At 44.0% G+C, this 16222-nt stretch overlaps 1 protein-coding gene across 1 annotated transcript in view; it reads left to right on the top strand.

The window, feature by feature from the left end:
- KCNK5 (potassium two pore domain channel subfamily K member 5) overlaps window positions 1–13793 on the top strand; it is a 31702-nt gene extending 17909 nt beyond the window's left edge. The window contains exons 2-5 of the mRNA XM_075338991.1: window positions 5244–5355; window positions 5580–5746; window positions 7925–8093; window positions 8938–13793. Coding sequence (XP_075195106.1) covers window positions 5244–5355; window positions 5580–5746; window positions 7925–8093; window positions 8938–9740 — 1251 coding nt within the window. The 3' untranslated portion in view covers window positions 9741–13793. The remainder of the gene's footprint in view (window positions 1–5243; window positions 5356–5579; window positions 5747–7924; window positions 8094–8937) is intronic.
- Window positions 13794–16222: the final 2429 nt, after the last annotated feature.

The raw sequence follows: 16222 nt of genomic DNA, 5'->3' as shown, positions 1-16222 counted from the left end.
GGCTGAGCAGCCGGTCCGAGACGTTATCCGATTCCTCGGTGAATCCCTGTCCGCTCTTCATAGGGTGGGTGACCACAAAGTCGTGTCAGACAGGAGGGGGACACAGAATGTAATCGCTGGGGGGATTATTCCCTCCCTTTCCCTCTACAATAACGTGCGATCATAATCCGCTCGTGCTTTCGTTCACGTTCCCGTGTATTGTGCACTTGTGTATGGGAAGGTAATGCGGATCACTAGTGCCGACACTTCTGGATCCAGGGGGTGAAGTGGGGGAGGGGTGCCCAATTCTTCTGTCTCCTTGAGTTTTGGATCTTCGTTAAATAGTTTTACATCTTTTTACGTTCCAGTTTTGTAACTTCTTGTAAAGATCTGTGCTTACTGTCTGAGTGGGAATGAGCGTGTGGACATCCAGGGGTAGATCATGTAACTGTCCCGCTCACACAGCGGAGGGGCTTGTTACAATGTATCACATCTTCATAACCGCAATGTCAAGTGGGAATCCCAATCCGCCCGGGTTCGTCGTCTTTTCATTTCGTCTTCCTCTGTTGGTTTCGTCTTCCTCTGTTGGTTTCGTCTTCCTCTGTTGGTTTCGTCTTCCTCTGTTGGTTTCGTCTTCCTCTGTTGGTTTCGTCTTCCTCTGTTGGTTTCGTCTTCCTCTGTTGGTTTCGTCTTCCTCTGTTGGTTTCGTCTTCCCTCTTCCTTCTTTTTCCTTTCCTCTTCCTTCTTTTTCCTTTCCTCTTCCTCCTTCTTTTTCCTTTCCTCTTCCTTCTTCTTTTTCCTTTCCTCTTCCTTCTTCTTTTTCCTTTCCTCTTCCTTCTTCTTTTTCCTTTCCTCTTCCTTCTTCTTTTTCCTTTCCTCTTCCTTCTTTTTCCTTTCCTCTTTCTTCTTTGGTTTTCCTTTCCTCTTCCTTCTTTGGTTTTCCTTTCCTCTTCCTTCTTTGGTTTTCCTTTCCTCTTCCTTCTTTGGTTTTCCTTTCCTCTTCCTTCTTTGGTTTTCCTTTCCTCTTCCTTCTTCCATTCAGTAGCACTAATGGATGAGTACAGGCAAATCAATCTTTTGCTCCCAGTTATCAGCCCTTTACGAGTTGATGGGGAAGATGGGCTGTAAGACAGGTGTATACAGTATATCACTCTCTGTTGGCCACTGTTACAATCTAAGAAGTGAAATGTATCTACCTTTCCAACAAGCTACTGTCGCCTGTTATCAGCCATTACAAGTAGGGGAGTGGCTGATTGTAGGACAGATGTATACAGTGTATTGCTCTCTGTTATCAGCCAAATGGAGACCTATGATGTGTTTCCCAAAATGTCTGTTCTTGCTGGACACGTGGTTTGTTTTTTCCTGTTTAGGACTTTTCTTCATGGCTTGTCTTTATCTTTTTAATGTGAAAATATTTGCTCTCTTTATTTATCAGCCCTTGCGATGACATTCAAGGCTGATGGGTCATTCATTAACCTGATGCCGATCACGTCTGGGACGCGGCACATTATTAATCACCTGGATCCTGCGAGTGCTGAGTGCGCAGATTCCTGCAGACTTGGCCTGAAATGCGTTGGATGAATGATCTGGATGGAGATTGTGGTGCGCATCGGCACATACCCCCTGACCGCCACGTCTGTCCATATTGTCTGGGCAGTAGGGTGTAGCTCCATGTCACAAGCACAGTTTATACCGTACAGGCGTCATTGTGTGGCATGTGACAGTCGAGGCGAGGTCGGATGAGCAGTTTGCTGTGCTTTGATCTGAATGGAGTCATTTAAGCCATAAATATAGCCTTTTTCCGGGTTTACGTGCCGGCACTTATGGGTTTACACTTTTGTATTAACTCGTCCTCGTCCCGTGTGCAGGCTCCCAGACTCGCGTTTTGGCTGTAACGTGCGCCTTTCTCCGGACCTTTGCTCGCTCACAGTTGATTTATTCGAGCCATTAACGCTCTATTAATCGTCCATCTTGCAGAGCGGTTTCCTTGCAGCTGGTGATAATAAGGGATGTTTCCTCCATGTTTTTTGATCACGGCTTCATTTCTGGCCTCAGAGGGGCTTTTTTACAAGAGGAATTTGCTCTATTACATAAGGAGAAGCCTGAAGACAGACAGGCAGCCAGCTGTTTGCGTGCCTGGGATGTCAGACGTGGCCTGCGATGAGCTGTCTGTGGAGCTGCAGGCTATAGGCTCCTGTATGGAGACGGTCGCGTTGTCTGCGGCGGCCTTCCGGTGTCAGAGCGTCCTGGTGGGAGACGCTACATGGCACAATATATCATAATTTTATCTAATGACCTGTGGGGGTCACATTACTCATAATGGGGAGATCTATAGGGGTCATTGATTTAAACAATGTAATGAACATCATGACACAAATATGAGTAACAACATGTGACCGGCTGTGAAGGAATGTCACATTGTTCCCTGGCACAGAGGGCATCGTGTACTCTGCAGCCTCACCCAGCACTTTGTTATGCCATCTGCTGGGCAAGGCTTGCATCTTGCTTTTGGCAGGAGACTCTAGGGTAAGGGAACAAATGTGCAGGCACGGTACCGCTATGGGCGCTTCTGTAAGGCCTAGTGTTATTATAAAGGGCTCTGCAGGCCTGGCACTGTGGGTGGGAGCTCCTGGAACCCTGATGCTATTACTGAGGCTTTTTCTTGTGATTCACTTTGAGGGACCTGATACGAGGGCTCTTTGTGTCCTATTATGTTGGAAGACGGGATCGGTCTGTCTTGGCACTGCTGAGGAGGTCCTGATTGTAATAAGGGAGTGGACTATATGTCCTAATGCTAGTACAAGGAATCTTGTCAGTACAGAATGACTGTTCAAATTAAACACAGGTGCTCGGTGCACCATCATTTTCCGCAGCGTGGGCACATAGCATTAGGGAGTTGCTGAGCAGGTTCAAGCACTCTTCATGGGAGAAGGGCTCTGGAAGTGATTATGGAGGGGGAGAAGCTGTGGGTCTTCATAATATAAAGTGTGGACTCTGCAGATCCTGGTGATGGTGAGGACAGCCTGCGTTTGCTGGAGCCCTCCGGGATGACCTCTGAGACCTGCTGTGGGATATTGGCGATTATATACTCTATCGTAAATAAAGTGGCTCTTTTATGTCATTTTTCACATCATGGATCTTCATCAAGTGTGGCTCTTGGAATGTGATGGCAGAGCTTTTACCTTCTATGAACACTTTTTGATTTTATCTTTTTCTTTTAAGCTCTTTACTAAAGGGTGCTTTGCACGCTGTGACATCGTTAGCAATCTCATTAGCGATGTGACACGCCAGATCGCACATAGGTTGTTTTATAGCGCCTGTCACATGTGCGATCTCGGCAGATCGCATCTGCGATCTAGCGTGTCACATCGCTAACGAGATCGCTAGTGATGTCGCAGCGTGTAAAGCACCCTTTAGAGACGATCCTGTGCGTCTCTATCCGCGGCCGCTGCATCACCTGTGCACCCCTCCTTACATTCCCATGCCTCTCCCTTGTTTTACAGAATCCACACGAAGATGAGCTGTCGGCTTCCTATAAAATAAGGTTAACAGACTGCAGCTACTTACCCATAAATCTAAAGCGTACAGCTGCTGCACAGACCTCCGCCTGCTGTGCATGTGTCACAATAAAGGCCTAAGCATACAGAAAAATCACAGGGCTGCTATGCAATAAAAAAAAACAAACGCCCCTTCCAATAAAGTCTGGATTTTCTCTTCACGGCACAAGGTCAAGGAGACATGGTAAACAAATGGGTGGGACCGTAATGGGGTCTGCAGCAACCCCTAGAAGGGAGACCTAAATTGAGCCTAAAATCAGACCAGACTACCTGCTTATTAACCATGCGCGTCTTTGAAGTGTCGACTGACTGGAGAAGTTTTATTTGTAATTGAAACATCTTAATATTCCTGTAGATATTATACCAGATCAGGATCGGGGCATTTTTGATTCTGTGGCCGTCGTATCACTACAGTAATGGCGTTGCCCATCTCTATGGTTGGCATTTGAATGCTGATGTCATTGGACTTGGTTATGATGTCACCAGTGGGGATATCCTGTCTACGGAGGACTTCTCGTTTCTGTGCTTTCCTTTTCTACTCTTAAATTTTATATAATTATTTTTTTTTTTTTTTTTTTTTTTTTTTTGTCCCTGGACGGCTAACTTGCTCGTGAGTTTTTGTCCTTCCCATGAGTCTGTTTACATTTCTTTATTCGGATAAACTGAAATATCAAAATAGTTTCTAAATCTGATCCCACTGCGTCCAAGCAAAGTAATCTGTGTTAAGCTCCCTGGTGCAGAATTCGCATCCTCTTTCTTGTTTTATTCTACCGTCCATTAGACTCCTGATATGGGAGAGAGGAGCATTCGCCATCGTGAGGGGCGATGGCCAGAACATTTCTATATTATCCCTTTTTTTTTTTTTTTTTTTTTTTTTTTGTCTTCGCTGTTCTTAAACCCAAGGGACTTTTTCTTCCACATCTGGACTCATGTTTGTTTTCCATGAGTCCTAAATTGATTTTCCAGTCTCTGAATTAAGATGGAGAGGAAATGAAAAGCCTCACCCCACCCGGTCCACAGGCCCTCAGATACTGTGGGTCAAGTGCTTGGAGGAGACTGGAGGTCCTCTTGTTTGACCACACATGTGCCACGAGGTCAGACGCAGGTGGCTCAGCGCTCGCCATTTCCATATGTTGGGCATTATAACTTGCCTTTATCATATCCCAGGAATTCTAAGATAGAAGGGGTTAATCTGAAAGACCATTTGTCTCTTTTCTAAGTAGGAAATTGCTCAAAATTAGCATTTCACAAAAAAACATAAAAATTGGAAAAGAGTTCTGATAATGTGGAAGAACTGGCTACAAGTCCTGCGCACGGACCAGTGATCGCCGGGGTCCATCCTCCAATATCTGCTGAAAACCTGGAGGACAAATCATCTATAAAAGGGGCAGATCTAAAGGATTCCAGTATTGGGGTTTTATCCAGTGCAGTCCGTCTTCCTTTGCTCCATTCCTTCATGTTTGCTGCAGTGCAGGGGTCTTTGAGCATGCTGGGAGTTGTAGTTTTGCAAGTTGTGGTTCGCAGCAGCAGTCACTTTGGTCATTTTAACCCCTTCTCGTACACACCCCCCCCCCCCCCATCATCCTCCGCCCCCGTCCTCTCCCCCTCTCATTCTGGTTTGAATAGACGCTTGTGCAGACTTCAATAAGTGGCTGATAGCTGAGAGTAACAGCTTGTACTAGAGCTTTCCTGTGTTTCTGTCCACAGACGGTTTCCAATGCTGCTGGTCAAGGAGTGACTATCACCGGGAACACGACCTTCAACAACTGGAACTGGGCGAACGCCGTCATCTTCGCAGCCACAGTCATCACTACGATCGGTGAGTGGGGGATACCGGGGCCGACAGAGGCTTATGGGAAATATCTGGGGGCACCAAGGCTACGGCTGGTCATCATCATATATCCACCATTCTGGGCAAGAAGGTCCTGTGATCACCCATCATAGGACAATATGGCATTTTTGGCCCCTGGTGATCACGATCAGGGGAAGATGACCCCCTTCGTTGATGTATTGATTTGGATTTTTCCACTTTTTCTCTTCCAGGTTATGGTAATATAGCGCCAAAGACGTCAGCCGGGCGCCTCTTCTGTATCTTCTATGGATTATTTGGGGTGCCGCTCTGCCTGACCTGGATCAGCGCCTTAGGGAAGTTCTTTGCAGGACGAGCAAAAAGATTGGGCCAATTTCTCACCAGAAGAGGAGTCACCCTGGTAAGAGATCCTGGGTTTGGCTACTGGTGGCTCAGTGCTTTATTTCTTAAAGTGGTGGAATTTACTGAATCCTCTCATAGTAAGATAGAAGGAAGCGACACATTATCTGCAGCAGGCAACGTGGAAGTATGCTCACATTAATTACTGAGTTACCTCCTGTATTATACTCCAGAGCTGCACTCACTATTCTGCTGCTGCAGTCACTGTGTATATACATTACATTACTGATCCTGAGTTACCTCCTGTATTATACTCCAGAGCTGCACTCACTATTCTGCTGCTGCAGTCACTGTGTACATACATTACATTACTGATCCTGAGTTACCTCCTGTATTATACTCCAGAGCTGCACTCACTATTCTGCTGGTGCAGTCACTGTGTACATACATTACATTACTGATCCTGAGTTACCTCCTGTATTATACTCCAGAGCTGCACTCACTATTCTGCTGCTGCAGTCACTGTGTACATACATTACATTACTGATCCTGAGTTACCTCCTGTATTATACTCCAGAGCTGCACTCACTATTCTGCTGCTGCAGTCACTGTGTACATACATTACATTACTGATCCTGAGTTACCTCCTGTATTATACTCCAGAGCTGCACTCACTATTCTGCTGGTGCAGTCACTGTGTACATACATTACATTACTGATCCTGAGTTACCTCCTGTATTATACTCCAGAGCTGCACTCACTATTCTGCTGGTGCAGTCACTGTGTACATACATTACATTACTGATCCTGAGTTACCTCCTATATTATACTCCAGAGCTGCACTCACTATTCTGCTGCTGCAGTCACTGTGTACATACATTACTGATCCTGAGTTACCTCCTGTATTATACTCCAGAGCTGCACTCACTATTCTGCTGCTGCAGTCACTGTGTACATACATTACTGATCCTGAGTTACCTCCTGTATTATACTCCAGAGCTGCACTCACTATTCTGCTGCTGCAGTCACTGTGTACATACATTACTGATTCTGAGTTACCTCCTGTATTATACTCCAGAGCTGCACTCACTATTCTGCTGCTGCAGTCACTGTGTACATACATTACATTACTGATCCTGAGTTACCTCCTGTATTATACTCCAGAGCTGCACTCACTATTCTGCTGGTGCAGTCACTGTGTACATACATTACATTACTGATCCTGAGTTACCTCCTGTATTATACTCCAGAGCTGCACTCACTATTCTGCTGGTGCAGTCACTGTGTACATACATTACTGATTCTGAGTTACCTCCTGTATTATACTCCAGAGCTGCACTCACTATTCTGCTGCTGCAGTCACTGTGTACATACATTACATTACTGATTCTGAGTTACCTCCTGTATTATACTCCAGAGCTGCACTCACTATTCTGCTGGTGCAGTGACTGTGTACATACATTACATTACTGATCCTGAGTTACCTCCTGTATTATACTCCAGAGCTGCACTCACTATTCTGCTGGTGCAGTCACTGTGTACATACATTACATTACTGATCCTGAGTTACCTTCTGTATTATACTGCAGAGCTGCACTCACTATTTTACTACTTGATATTAAACATTTATCAAGCTGGTGGAAAGGCACCCAATGTGTTCTGTGCTCATATAATGCAGTGGGGCAGTTAGTTTTCCCTATTTCAGACCACTGTGGAAAGACATTAGACAAGCAGACAATGATGGGAGATTTTGGCTCTTAATCCTGCAGAATAGTGAATGCAGCTCTGGAGTACAGTGGCAGAATTTAATAGAACTTCAGAATGGTTACATGCTATTTTTATAAGATGGTGACTAGTTTTGGTGCCGTCAGTGACTGTTGCGGTTTGGTGTGTGGCTTCTTGCAGCACGTGCTGTCGATATTGTGACTCTGTTCTTGGGTGAATGTATATTGGTGTCAGTAGGACTTGCTGATTGCGGCTTTTTTGTTTGCTGTCTGTGCAGGAACTTTTTTTTAAAGCAGCTGATCCTGCAGAAAATGTCTAAGCATTGTCCGGTCGTTACTACAAGGTCGTTGCTGACATGTTATATAGGGGACGGTAAACTGGGTTACAGTGGTCCCTCGGCCTCTTGCAGTCACTATGTGCAGACCCCAATCATCTGCTTCAGTTTCTTCCACAAGGTTGACTTTTACTAATATGAAGATTTAACTTGTAATATCTCCATTTTATTTCCTTGCAGAGAAAAGCTCAGATCACCTGCACGGCCATCTTCATCTTATGGGGCGTCGTGGTCCACCTCGTCATACCTCCATTAATCTTCATGAGAACGGAAGGGTGGGACTACATCGAGGGTCTCTACTTCTCTTTCATCACCATCACCACCATTGGCTTTGGAGACTATGTAGCAGGTATGTACTATGTGAATTCCAGAATATTCAAGCTAGAAGGATTGCATGGCCCCCCGCAGGCTATAGAGGGTGTATATTTTTAGATATAGAGTTAGATGTATATTTTTATCCACCACAACCAATAAGTGCACTCTTACCCAAGTGGGGTCACTACTCATCCATGCAAACAAAATACTATGCAATATATTGATCAGCCTTCTTTGAGGGTCTTTTTTTTTTTTTTCTCACCACACCCTTAAGCTTTGCGAAGGAAGAGTTAAAGGTCTGCAGGGAGGACTTCCAGTATTGATTTTTCCTCTTGGAAAAAATAAATTTTTATATATATGTTTAATATTATATTATATTTAATATTATATATACTGTATTATTAATATATTATTTATATATATATATATATATATATATATATAATATATTTATTATTTTATATAATATAAATTAATATAATATTTGATGATCCTGTTACCCCTAACTGACTAGAATTGGCACTTTATCGCCCTTCCAGTAATCTCTGAATAAATTTCCACCTTTTTAACGATCCTCATGGGCGGAGACTCTGGCTCTGCACTTTTGACCTGTAACAGTTCACAGGGTGATACAATGTTTCATTTTATAACTGTGACCTTTTAGAGAAGGGGCTGATGAAGGAGATGTTCACACCATGAGCCTCCTGAAGGCTTTGGGATGATGGGGCTCATGGGTAGAGATGATTCTGATGAGGCGGTGGCATCGGCTGGGACTGGGGACATTTTTCTGCCATTTTACTGGTAGAGTATGCAAATTACGTAATGCTTCATACTATATCCTAAACTTTTATTTTATTTTATTTTTTGTTTTCAATCAGGTGTGAATCCAAAGGTGACATATGGTGCCCTCTACAGATATTTTGTGGAGATCTGGATCTACCTTGGCTTGGCCTGGCTGTCCTTGTTTGTGAACTGGAAGGTCAGCATGTTTGTGGAGGTCCACAAAGCTATCAAAAAGAGACGTAAAAGAAGGAAAGGGTCCTTCGAAAGTGACCCACGAGTTAAAAGGGACAAACCGATATCAATGGCGAATTCGAAGGACGCTAACATTCTAAGTTTCCTATGTAAAAAGGAGGAAACTTATAACGATCTGATTAAACAGATTGGCAAAAATGGTTTAAAGACTGGTGGGGAAAGAATCCTGAACGGTGAACTTCCCGGAAATGTCCCGAATAAAGGCAAGGATATGATGGTGGTCTACACGAAGCGCAATGGATTTGGCTACGATGCTGTAACATTTTCTAACGGTCTTCAAAAAGAGAACGGAGTAAAGCCCCTCCAGGACAAAGAGGCCACCATTTTTATCAACCAGTTAGATCGGATCAGCGAAGAGGAAGGAGAACCTTGGGAGTCAAAGGATTATAAACCCTTGATATTTCAGAACAACATAAATTTTGTCAACGAAGAAGAGGAGGAAGACGAAGGTGATGACTCTGAAGATGAAGAAAAGTCTAAATCTTCTATAGAGGAAAATATCGAGGACCCGGAGACTCCTACGAGCCTGGATACATTTACGTGTCTGGACGAGACCTCGTTTTCCAGTAATGACATTGAGGTTTCCGTTCCATACGAACAACTTCTGAATGAGTACAATAAAATAAATAATAAGGGGGATACGTGACCCCACCACTGAGCAGACTGGTTGTTCTTGGACTGGTGCTCGATGGAGAAAATAATAATCTAAGAATGTTTTTTGTTTTATTTTTGGGACCAGTAGTTGGACTTCTCTCTGGTTGATCAGACGTTTTCTCCAGATTGGATCAAAAACCTGTAGACGTTTCCATTGGCGAGTCCAAGCAGAAGCTGATGGTTTCTTGCCTGTTGCCTTATTCTTGCACTGGACTTAACTCAACAACGGTGAGTTGTCTTCTCCGAAGATCTTGGTTGGGCAAATCCAACCAGAAATGGTGCACGTCAGACTCCGAATTTCTCCTGCCTTCTGTGTCCATTTTATTTCCTCCATGAAGATACTTGAATTTAACAGATCTGTGGACTTCTTGTATATATGTACATTGTTTGTTTTCCAGTCACGCGGTCTCATAATATATTGGCGTATACCGTATTTACGTACGGAGACGTCTATGTGGAAAAAATAATGGACCACTTTTATTTATTTGCTAAGACCTGGTCACAGAGTTTAGAGTATTGTATGCTCCTAAAACGATTTGTATCCATAATTCGAATGTGGCCCCAACTAGTGTGGACCTTCGTTTTCACATAATTGGGGGGGGGGGGGGGGTTAAGGAAAAGTTATTCAAAAGTTTTTTTTTTTTTTTTTTTTTTTTTTTGTTCCATATTTTTAGGTTGAGGAACCGAAAGTACAAGTAGTTTTTTTTTTTTTATGTTCATTAACCCAAACACAAAATGTCCCCTTCACTTGACCCAAAACGATTTTTGAAGAGTCTCCGTAAACAGCCGGAATATTGAGTACTGGACCTGCTATGTTTCCGGAATGTCCCAACGTCTGGTTGATGGACTATTTTTGTGTTTTTTGTGTCCTGCGCAGTTGGTACTGGATCTTAAACTTGAAGCTTCCATCGCTGCAGCCGCATGAATATCTTTCTAAGTGTAATTTACTCCCCGTAGGATCACTTGTGGGGGCCCTTTAAGTATTTGGTCTTCATTTGACATTCCAGTTGGGGGAAAAAAAATGGTAGAATTTCTTCCTTTTGAAGATTGATGGTCATTAATGGCAGAACCATAGAGCCTGGGGGAAAACCCAGAAAGACACAAGGATGTAAGGTCCTCTGTGAGCTACAGATCTTCTTGGTAGAACCTAGGTGCACTGCCTCAGTATTTAAAGGGGTTGGCCATGTTTTTTAAAAACTTGGGTAACCAGATTTGTGATTAAAAAAAAAATCAACCAAAAACCCTAGAAGTCCCGTGCTGCTCCAGCGCTAATGCACCAGAGATCCCGATCACTCTTTATTAGATCTGTGCCGCTGTTGGATACAACGTGTGCTGGTTTCAGCCAATCTTTGGCCTCGTAAGCCTATGTCACACCCGCGAACATCACTGATCAGGCCGGACCTTGGCTGCCGGAAGGTCGTGTAAGACCGGCAGGGAGCACTGGTGCTGGAAAGGCCGGGAATTTTACCAGCATTTGTGAAATTTTAAAAAAAAAAAAAAGAAAGCCTTTTAAAGAGGTTGTATCCTCTGTCTCCAGCAGCGCACCACATCTGTGTCCCAGCTTTCTGCTGCCCCCGGGATGGTTGATGGGCTCCTGATGGACCCTTAGGACCAGTGACTTGTTTGAGCCATTATTCTGAAATGTGCGCTCTGATGCCGGCAGAGGCAACTGTACCACCGCAGCATAGACGTAGAGCAAGGGCTGGCCGCTGGCTCCTAGGGGGCTGGTCCTCTTCGGGGAGGGGGATGGCCACTGCCAGCGATCCTGACCGCCCCGGAGCAGCGCTGCCTGTTAATCTTCTCATCCCTGACACTCCAGAGGTGGCCGGTAATCTTGGTTTTTAAAATAGAGCAAAGTTTTATCATAATTTTTACAAGCTTGTTGCAATTTTAACCATTTAAGAAGAGGAGACCACCCCTTTATCTTTTGGCAGAGGCGTTGATCAGTAAAGTTAATGACTTTTTTTTTATTCCATATGTGCCTTGGAGTCTTCGGACTCGCCTTGTGCCCTTCTCTCTGCCCCCTCCTCTAATCCTGGTCGCTGTTACAGTACAGTCTCTACATTGTCGCCGTGGTGGTCTTTATACCCCACGTCAGCCGTCTGTTACATAGGACTGTGCAGATTTCTTTGTGTGATTTGATTGACGCCTGTCATTGTTTTGCTCCCCTTTGTCTTCTGATGCCATGTGACGGTCGCTTCGTGTGATTTTCGGTATTTCTCCTTCATATAGAGAAGGTTCTGTATATAGAATCCCTTTAATTCATGAACAACCTGCTGCTAGTGGCTCCTCCCCCCGGACTTTCCCCCTTCTTTTTGTATATTTATTGTATTTGGACCTAATCACTGTGTGACAAGATTGGGTAACTGTGAAGTGTCGCATCGTTCAGGGACTATAGACTCCATATTGCAGGTACGCGGGCGAGGTCTCCGCTCTTCACTTTAGCGCCACATTTTATCAGTCCCCTGGTTACAGTGCATCATCTCCATAGTTTAAGGATGCACGCCATCTTGTAATGTGACCATTTTTTGGAACGGTTGGTGTTTGTACTGTAGATTTAGAGACCGGACGATCCCTCCTGATCAGGAACCTTCCCTGGTTAGATGTTGCACATTGTCACGGCTGCTCAGCTCTGTTATATGGGGCACATGGAGTGGATTTGGAAAGCTCTTGTTTTGTGATACTAACTTTGGTTGACCCCCAGTTTTGTGATTTTCGCTGGGGGTGTTCAGACCTGATAATAATAAGTGACATTTTTCGTGTGATCAAACAACCAGAACGTATTTTGCAGGAGGCAACTGGCACTGATCACTTAATAGATGACGAATTATTGCTGTAGATGTTGTTCTTCATACACTCCACCATGAGATTCCACCTTTGTAAGAGCTGAGGCTTCTCTAATGAACCAGGACCTCGGTGCACTAACGGGACCAGACCGAAGCCTCGGTCCAATGTGAGCGGTGATATTGGGCTGATCACTGGTGGTCCCGGGGGGGCAGCATCCGAGGACGTCATTGCCTGGTCCCTCCTTTCTGTGTTGAGAAATAACAAATGTTTATCTGTGATCAAAAGTTTTGCAAACTGTAAAAGTTTAGCCAAAAAGGAAAATAATCTTGCAATTTTCTCTCTCCTCTGGGGCTTTGTTCAGATTTGTACTTTGTCGTTGGGGTTTATAGCAGTTTCTTTATCAGCAGTGACCGCATTACAACAACTGATAACCTGTATTCACCATTCACAATAGGGGATGTCACAGCTCACCTCCTCCCCTTCCTGTACAATGACTGATAACACCTCTATATACAGTAGATAACACAGGATCCACCATTCACAGTAGGTGATGTCACAGCTCGCCTCCTCTCCCTCCTGTTCAATGACTCATGACCTGTATTCACCATTCACAGTAGGTAATATGACAGCTCACCTTCTCTTGTACAATGACTGATAACACCTCTATATACAGTAGATAACACAAGATCCACCATTCACAATAGGGGATGTCACAGCTCACCTCCTCCCCTTCCTGTACAATGACTGATAACACCTCTATATACAGTAGATAACACAAGATCCACCATTCACAGTAGGTGATGTCACAGCTCACCTTCTCCTTAACTTCCAATGACCATTTGCACATGCTCATTAGATGCTTCTTCAATATAAAATATAGGGTCAGAGTTTGTCTAATGTAAAAGTGTTTCCTGAAACAACCAGGAATGAGTCTAAATAAAGCTCCAGCATAAAAATTGCAAGATTTCTAATTTTTTTTTTTTTTTTTTAATTCACACTGTGATATTGGAAAGAATAAAACAAAACAAAAAAACAAAACCGTTTTTTAAACACTCATTTTCTGGGGACATATTTGCTAGAACATTTTTGCTTCTTCCAGATCCCCGAGAGCAATGTCTTCCAGTCTTAGTCTTCCTTTCTCTAGTCCTTGAACGTCTTGTGTCCTTTGTGTCCTGGACTCACTGTATGTAACTTCCTGCTACTTTTTATGTAAAATATTTGTAATTTATTTTAATATTTTTCAATAAAAAAATTGACATTGAAATGTTTTGATGTTTTTTATTTGATCATTAACCCGTGATTTGTGAGTGCTCGTGATTAAAGGAATCCAATAGTAACGTTGCCCATTCAGTTCAGGGTTTGGGCGTTTCGCATCGAGTGCGCTCCATCAGGTCCACACATACTTTCTGCCGTAGAACTACTTCTTTAAATAGCCCTCCATAGGTCAGTATAACAATGTGCAAGAAATCATTGAACATCACAATTCTTAGATCAAGGCAATTAATTTACAATAATATAAAAAGCCCATGGCTCCGACACGAGATAATTCACTCACCTGAACAAGGAGGCGATCACCAGAATACTGTTACATTGTGGAGCTTAAGATTTAGATGCCCAAGGTCTGTTAGGTTTTAATATAAAAATAACGAAACATAATGTCTAACTCCTAAAATTAGATAAAATAAAAGACCCAAATCTAAGAATGACCAAGTGCTCGTATGAACATTTCTTAACAGGATCCATCTGTCTGATCCTCTCAGTGCACATTTGTGGACGTGAATAATCACAAGAACTAAAGGAGATGTCTGCGGCTGTCAGGAGGTTTGGGTCGGTTTCACTGCATCTGGCCCAGGATGTCTTCTTATCACTGAAACTATGAATTCTGAATTTTATCTGCAAATTGTAGAGGAAAATGTCAGGACGTCGGTCAGTGAAACTCGAGATCAATGTCTGGGTGGGTATAGGGGGAAAAAAAAAAGCCGTGGGTGTTAGTGGAGCAGGCAGGTGAGGTATGAGGGAGACCGTCAGCAGAGGTGCAGGAGACCGAAGGCAGAGAAGGGACTGGGAGCAAATAACCGAGGTGCTGGAAGCTGCAGGCAGAGAAGGAACTGGGAGCAAATAACCGAGGTACTGGAAGCCACAGGCAGAGAAGGGACTGGGAGCAAATAACCGAGGTACTGGAAGCCACAGGCAGAGAAGGAACTGGGAGCAAATAACCGAGGTACTGGAAGCCGCAGGCAGAGAAGGGACTGGAAACAACAGAGGTACTGGAAGCCACAGGCAGATGGGAGGCTGAGAGCAAATAACCGAGGTACTGGAAGCCGCAGGCAGAGAAGGGACTGGAAACAACAGAGGTACTGGAAGCCGCAGGCAGAGAAGGGACTGGAAACAACAGAGGTACTGGAAGCCACAGGCAGATGGGAGGCTGAGAGCAAATAACCGAGGTACTGGAAACAAATAACCGAGGTGCTGGAAACAAATAACCGAGGTGCTGGAAACAAATAACCGAGGTGCTGGAGGCCACAGAAAAGAGAATGGGAGCAAATAACCGAGGTACAGGGAAGCCGCAGGCAGACAAGGAACTGGGAACAAATACAGTTAGGTCCAGAAATCTTTGGACAGTGACACAATTTCCGCGAGTTGGGCTCTGCATGCCACCACATTGGATTTGAAATGAAACCTCTACAACAGAATTCAAGTGCAGATTGTAACGTTTAATTTGAAGGTTTGAACAAAAATATCTGATAGAAATTGTAGGAATTGTCACATTTCTTTACAAACACTCCACATTTTAGGAGGTCAAAAGTAATTGGACAAATAAACCAAACCCAAACAAAATATTTTTATTTTCAATATTTTTTGTTGCGAATCCTTTGGAGGCAATCACTGCCTTAAGTCTGGAACCCATGGACATCACCAAACGCTGGGTTTCCTCCTTCTTAATGCTTTGCCAGGCCTTTACAGCCGCAGCCTTCAGGTCTTGCTTGTTTGTGGGTCTTTCCGTCTTAAGTCTGGATTTGAGCAAGTGAAATGCATGCTCAATTGGGTTAAGATCTGGTGATTGACTTGGCCATTGCAGAATGTTCCACTTTTTTGCACTCATGAACTCCTGGGTAGCTTTGGCTGTATGCTTGGGGTCATTGTCCATCTGTACTATGAAGCGCCGTCCGATCAACTTTGCGGCATTTGGCTGAATCTGGGCTGAAAGTATATCCCGGTACACTTCAGAATTCATCCGGCTACTCTTGTCTGCTGTTATGTCATCAATAAACACAAGTGACCCAGTGCCATTGAAAGCCAGGCATGCCCATGCCATCACATTGCCTCCACCATGTTTTACAGAGGATGTGGTGTGCCTTGGATCATGTGCCGTTCCCTTTCTTCTCCACACTTTTTTCTTCCCATCATTCTGGTACAGGTTGATCTTGGTCTCATCTGTCCATAGAATACTTTTCCAGAACTGAGCTGGCTTCATGAGGTGTTTTTCAGCAAATGTAACTCTGGCCTGTCTATTTTTGGAATTGATGAATGGTTTGCATCTAGATGTGAACCCTTTGTATTTACTTTCATGGAGTCTTCTCTTTACTGTTGACTTAGAGACAGATACACCTACTTCACTGAGAGTGTTCTGGACTTCAGTTGATGTTGTGAACGGGTTCTTCTTCACCAAAGAAAGTATGCGGCGAT

The sequence above is a fragment of the Anomaloglossus baeobatrachus genome, chromosome 3 (genome assembly GCF_048569485.1).
Source record: "Anomaloglossus baeobatrachus isolate aAnoBae1 chromosome 3, aAnoBae1.hap1, whole genome shotgun sequence".
NCBI classification, from domain to species: domain Eukaryota; kingdom Metazoa; phylum Chordata; class Amphibia; order Anura; family Aromobatidae; genus Anomaloglossus; species Anomaloglossus baeobatrachus.
The sequence above is the reverse complement of the archived record's forward strand: the minus strand, read 5'-3'. Positions and strand labels throughout refer to the sequence as shown.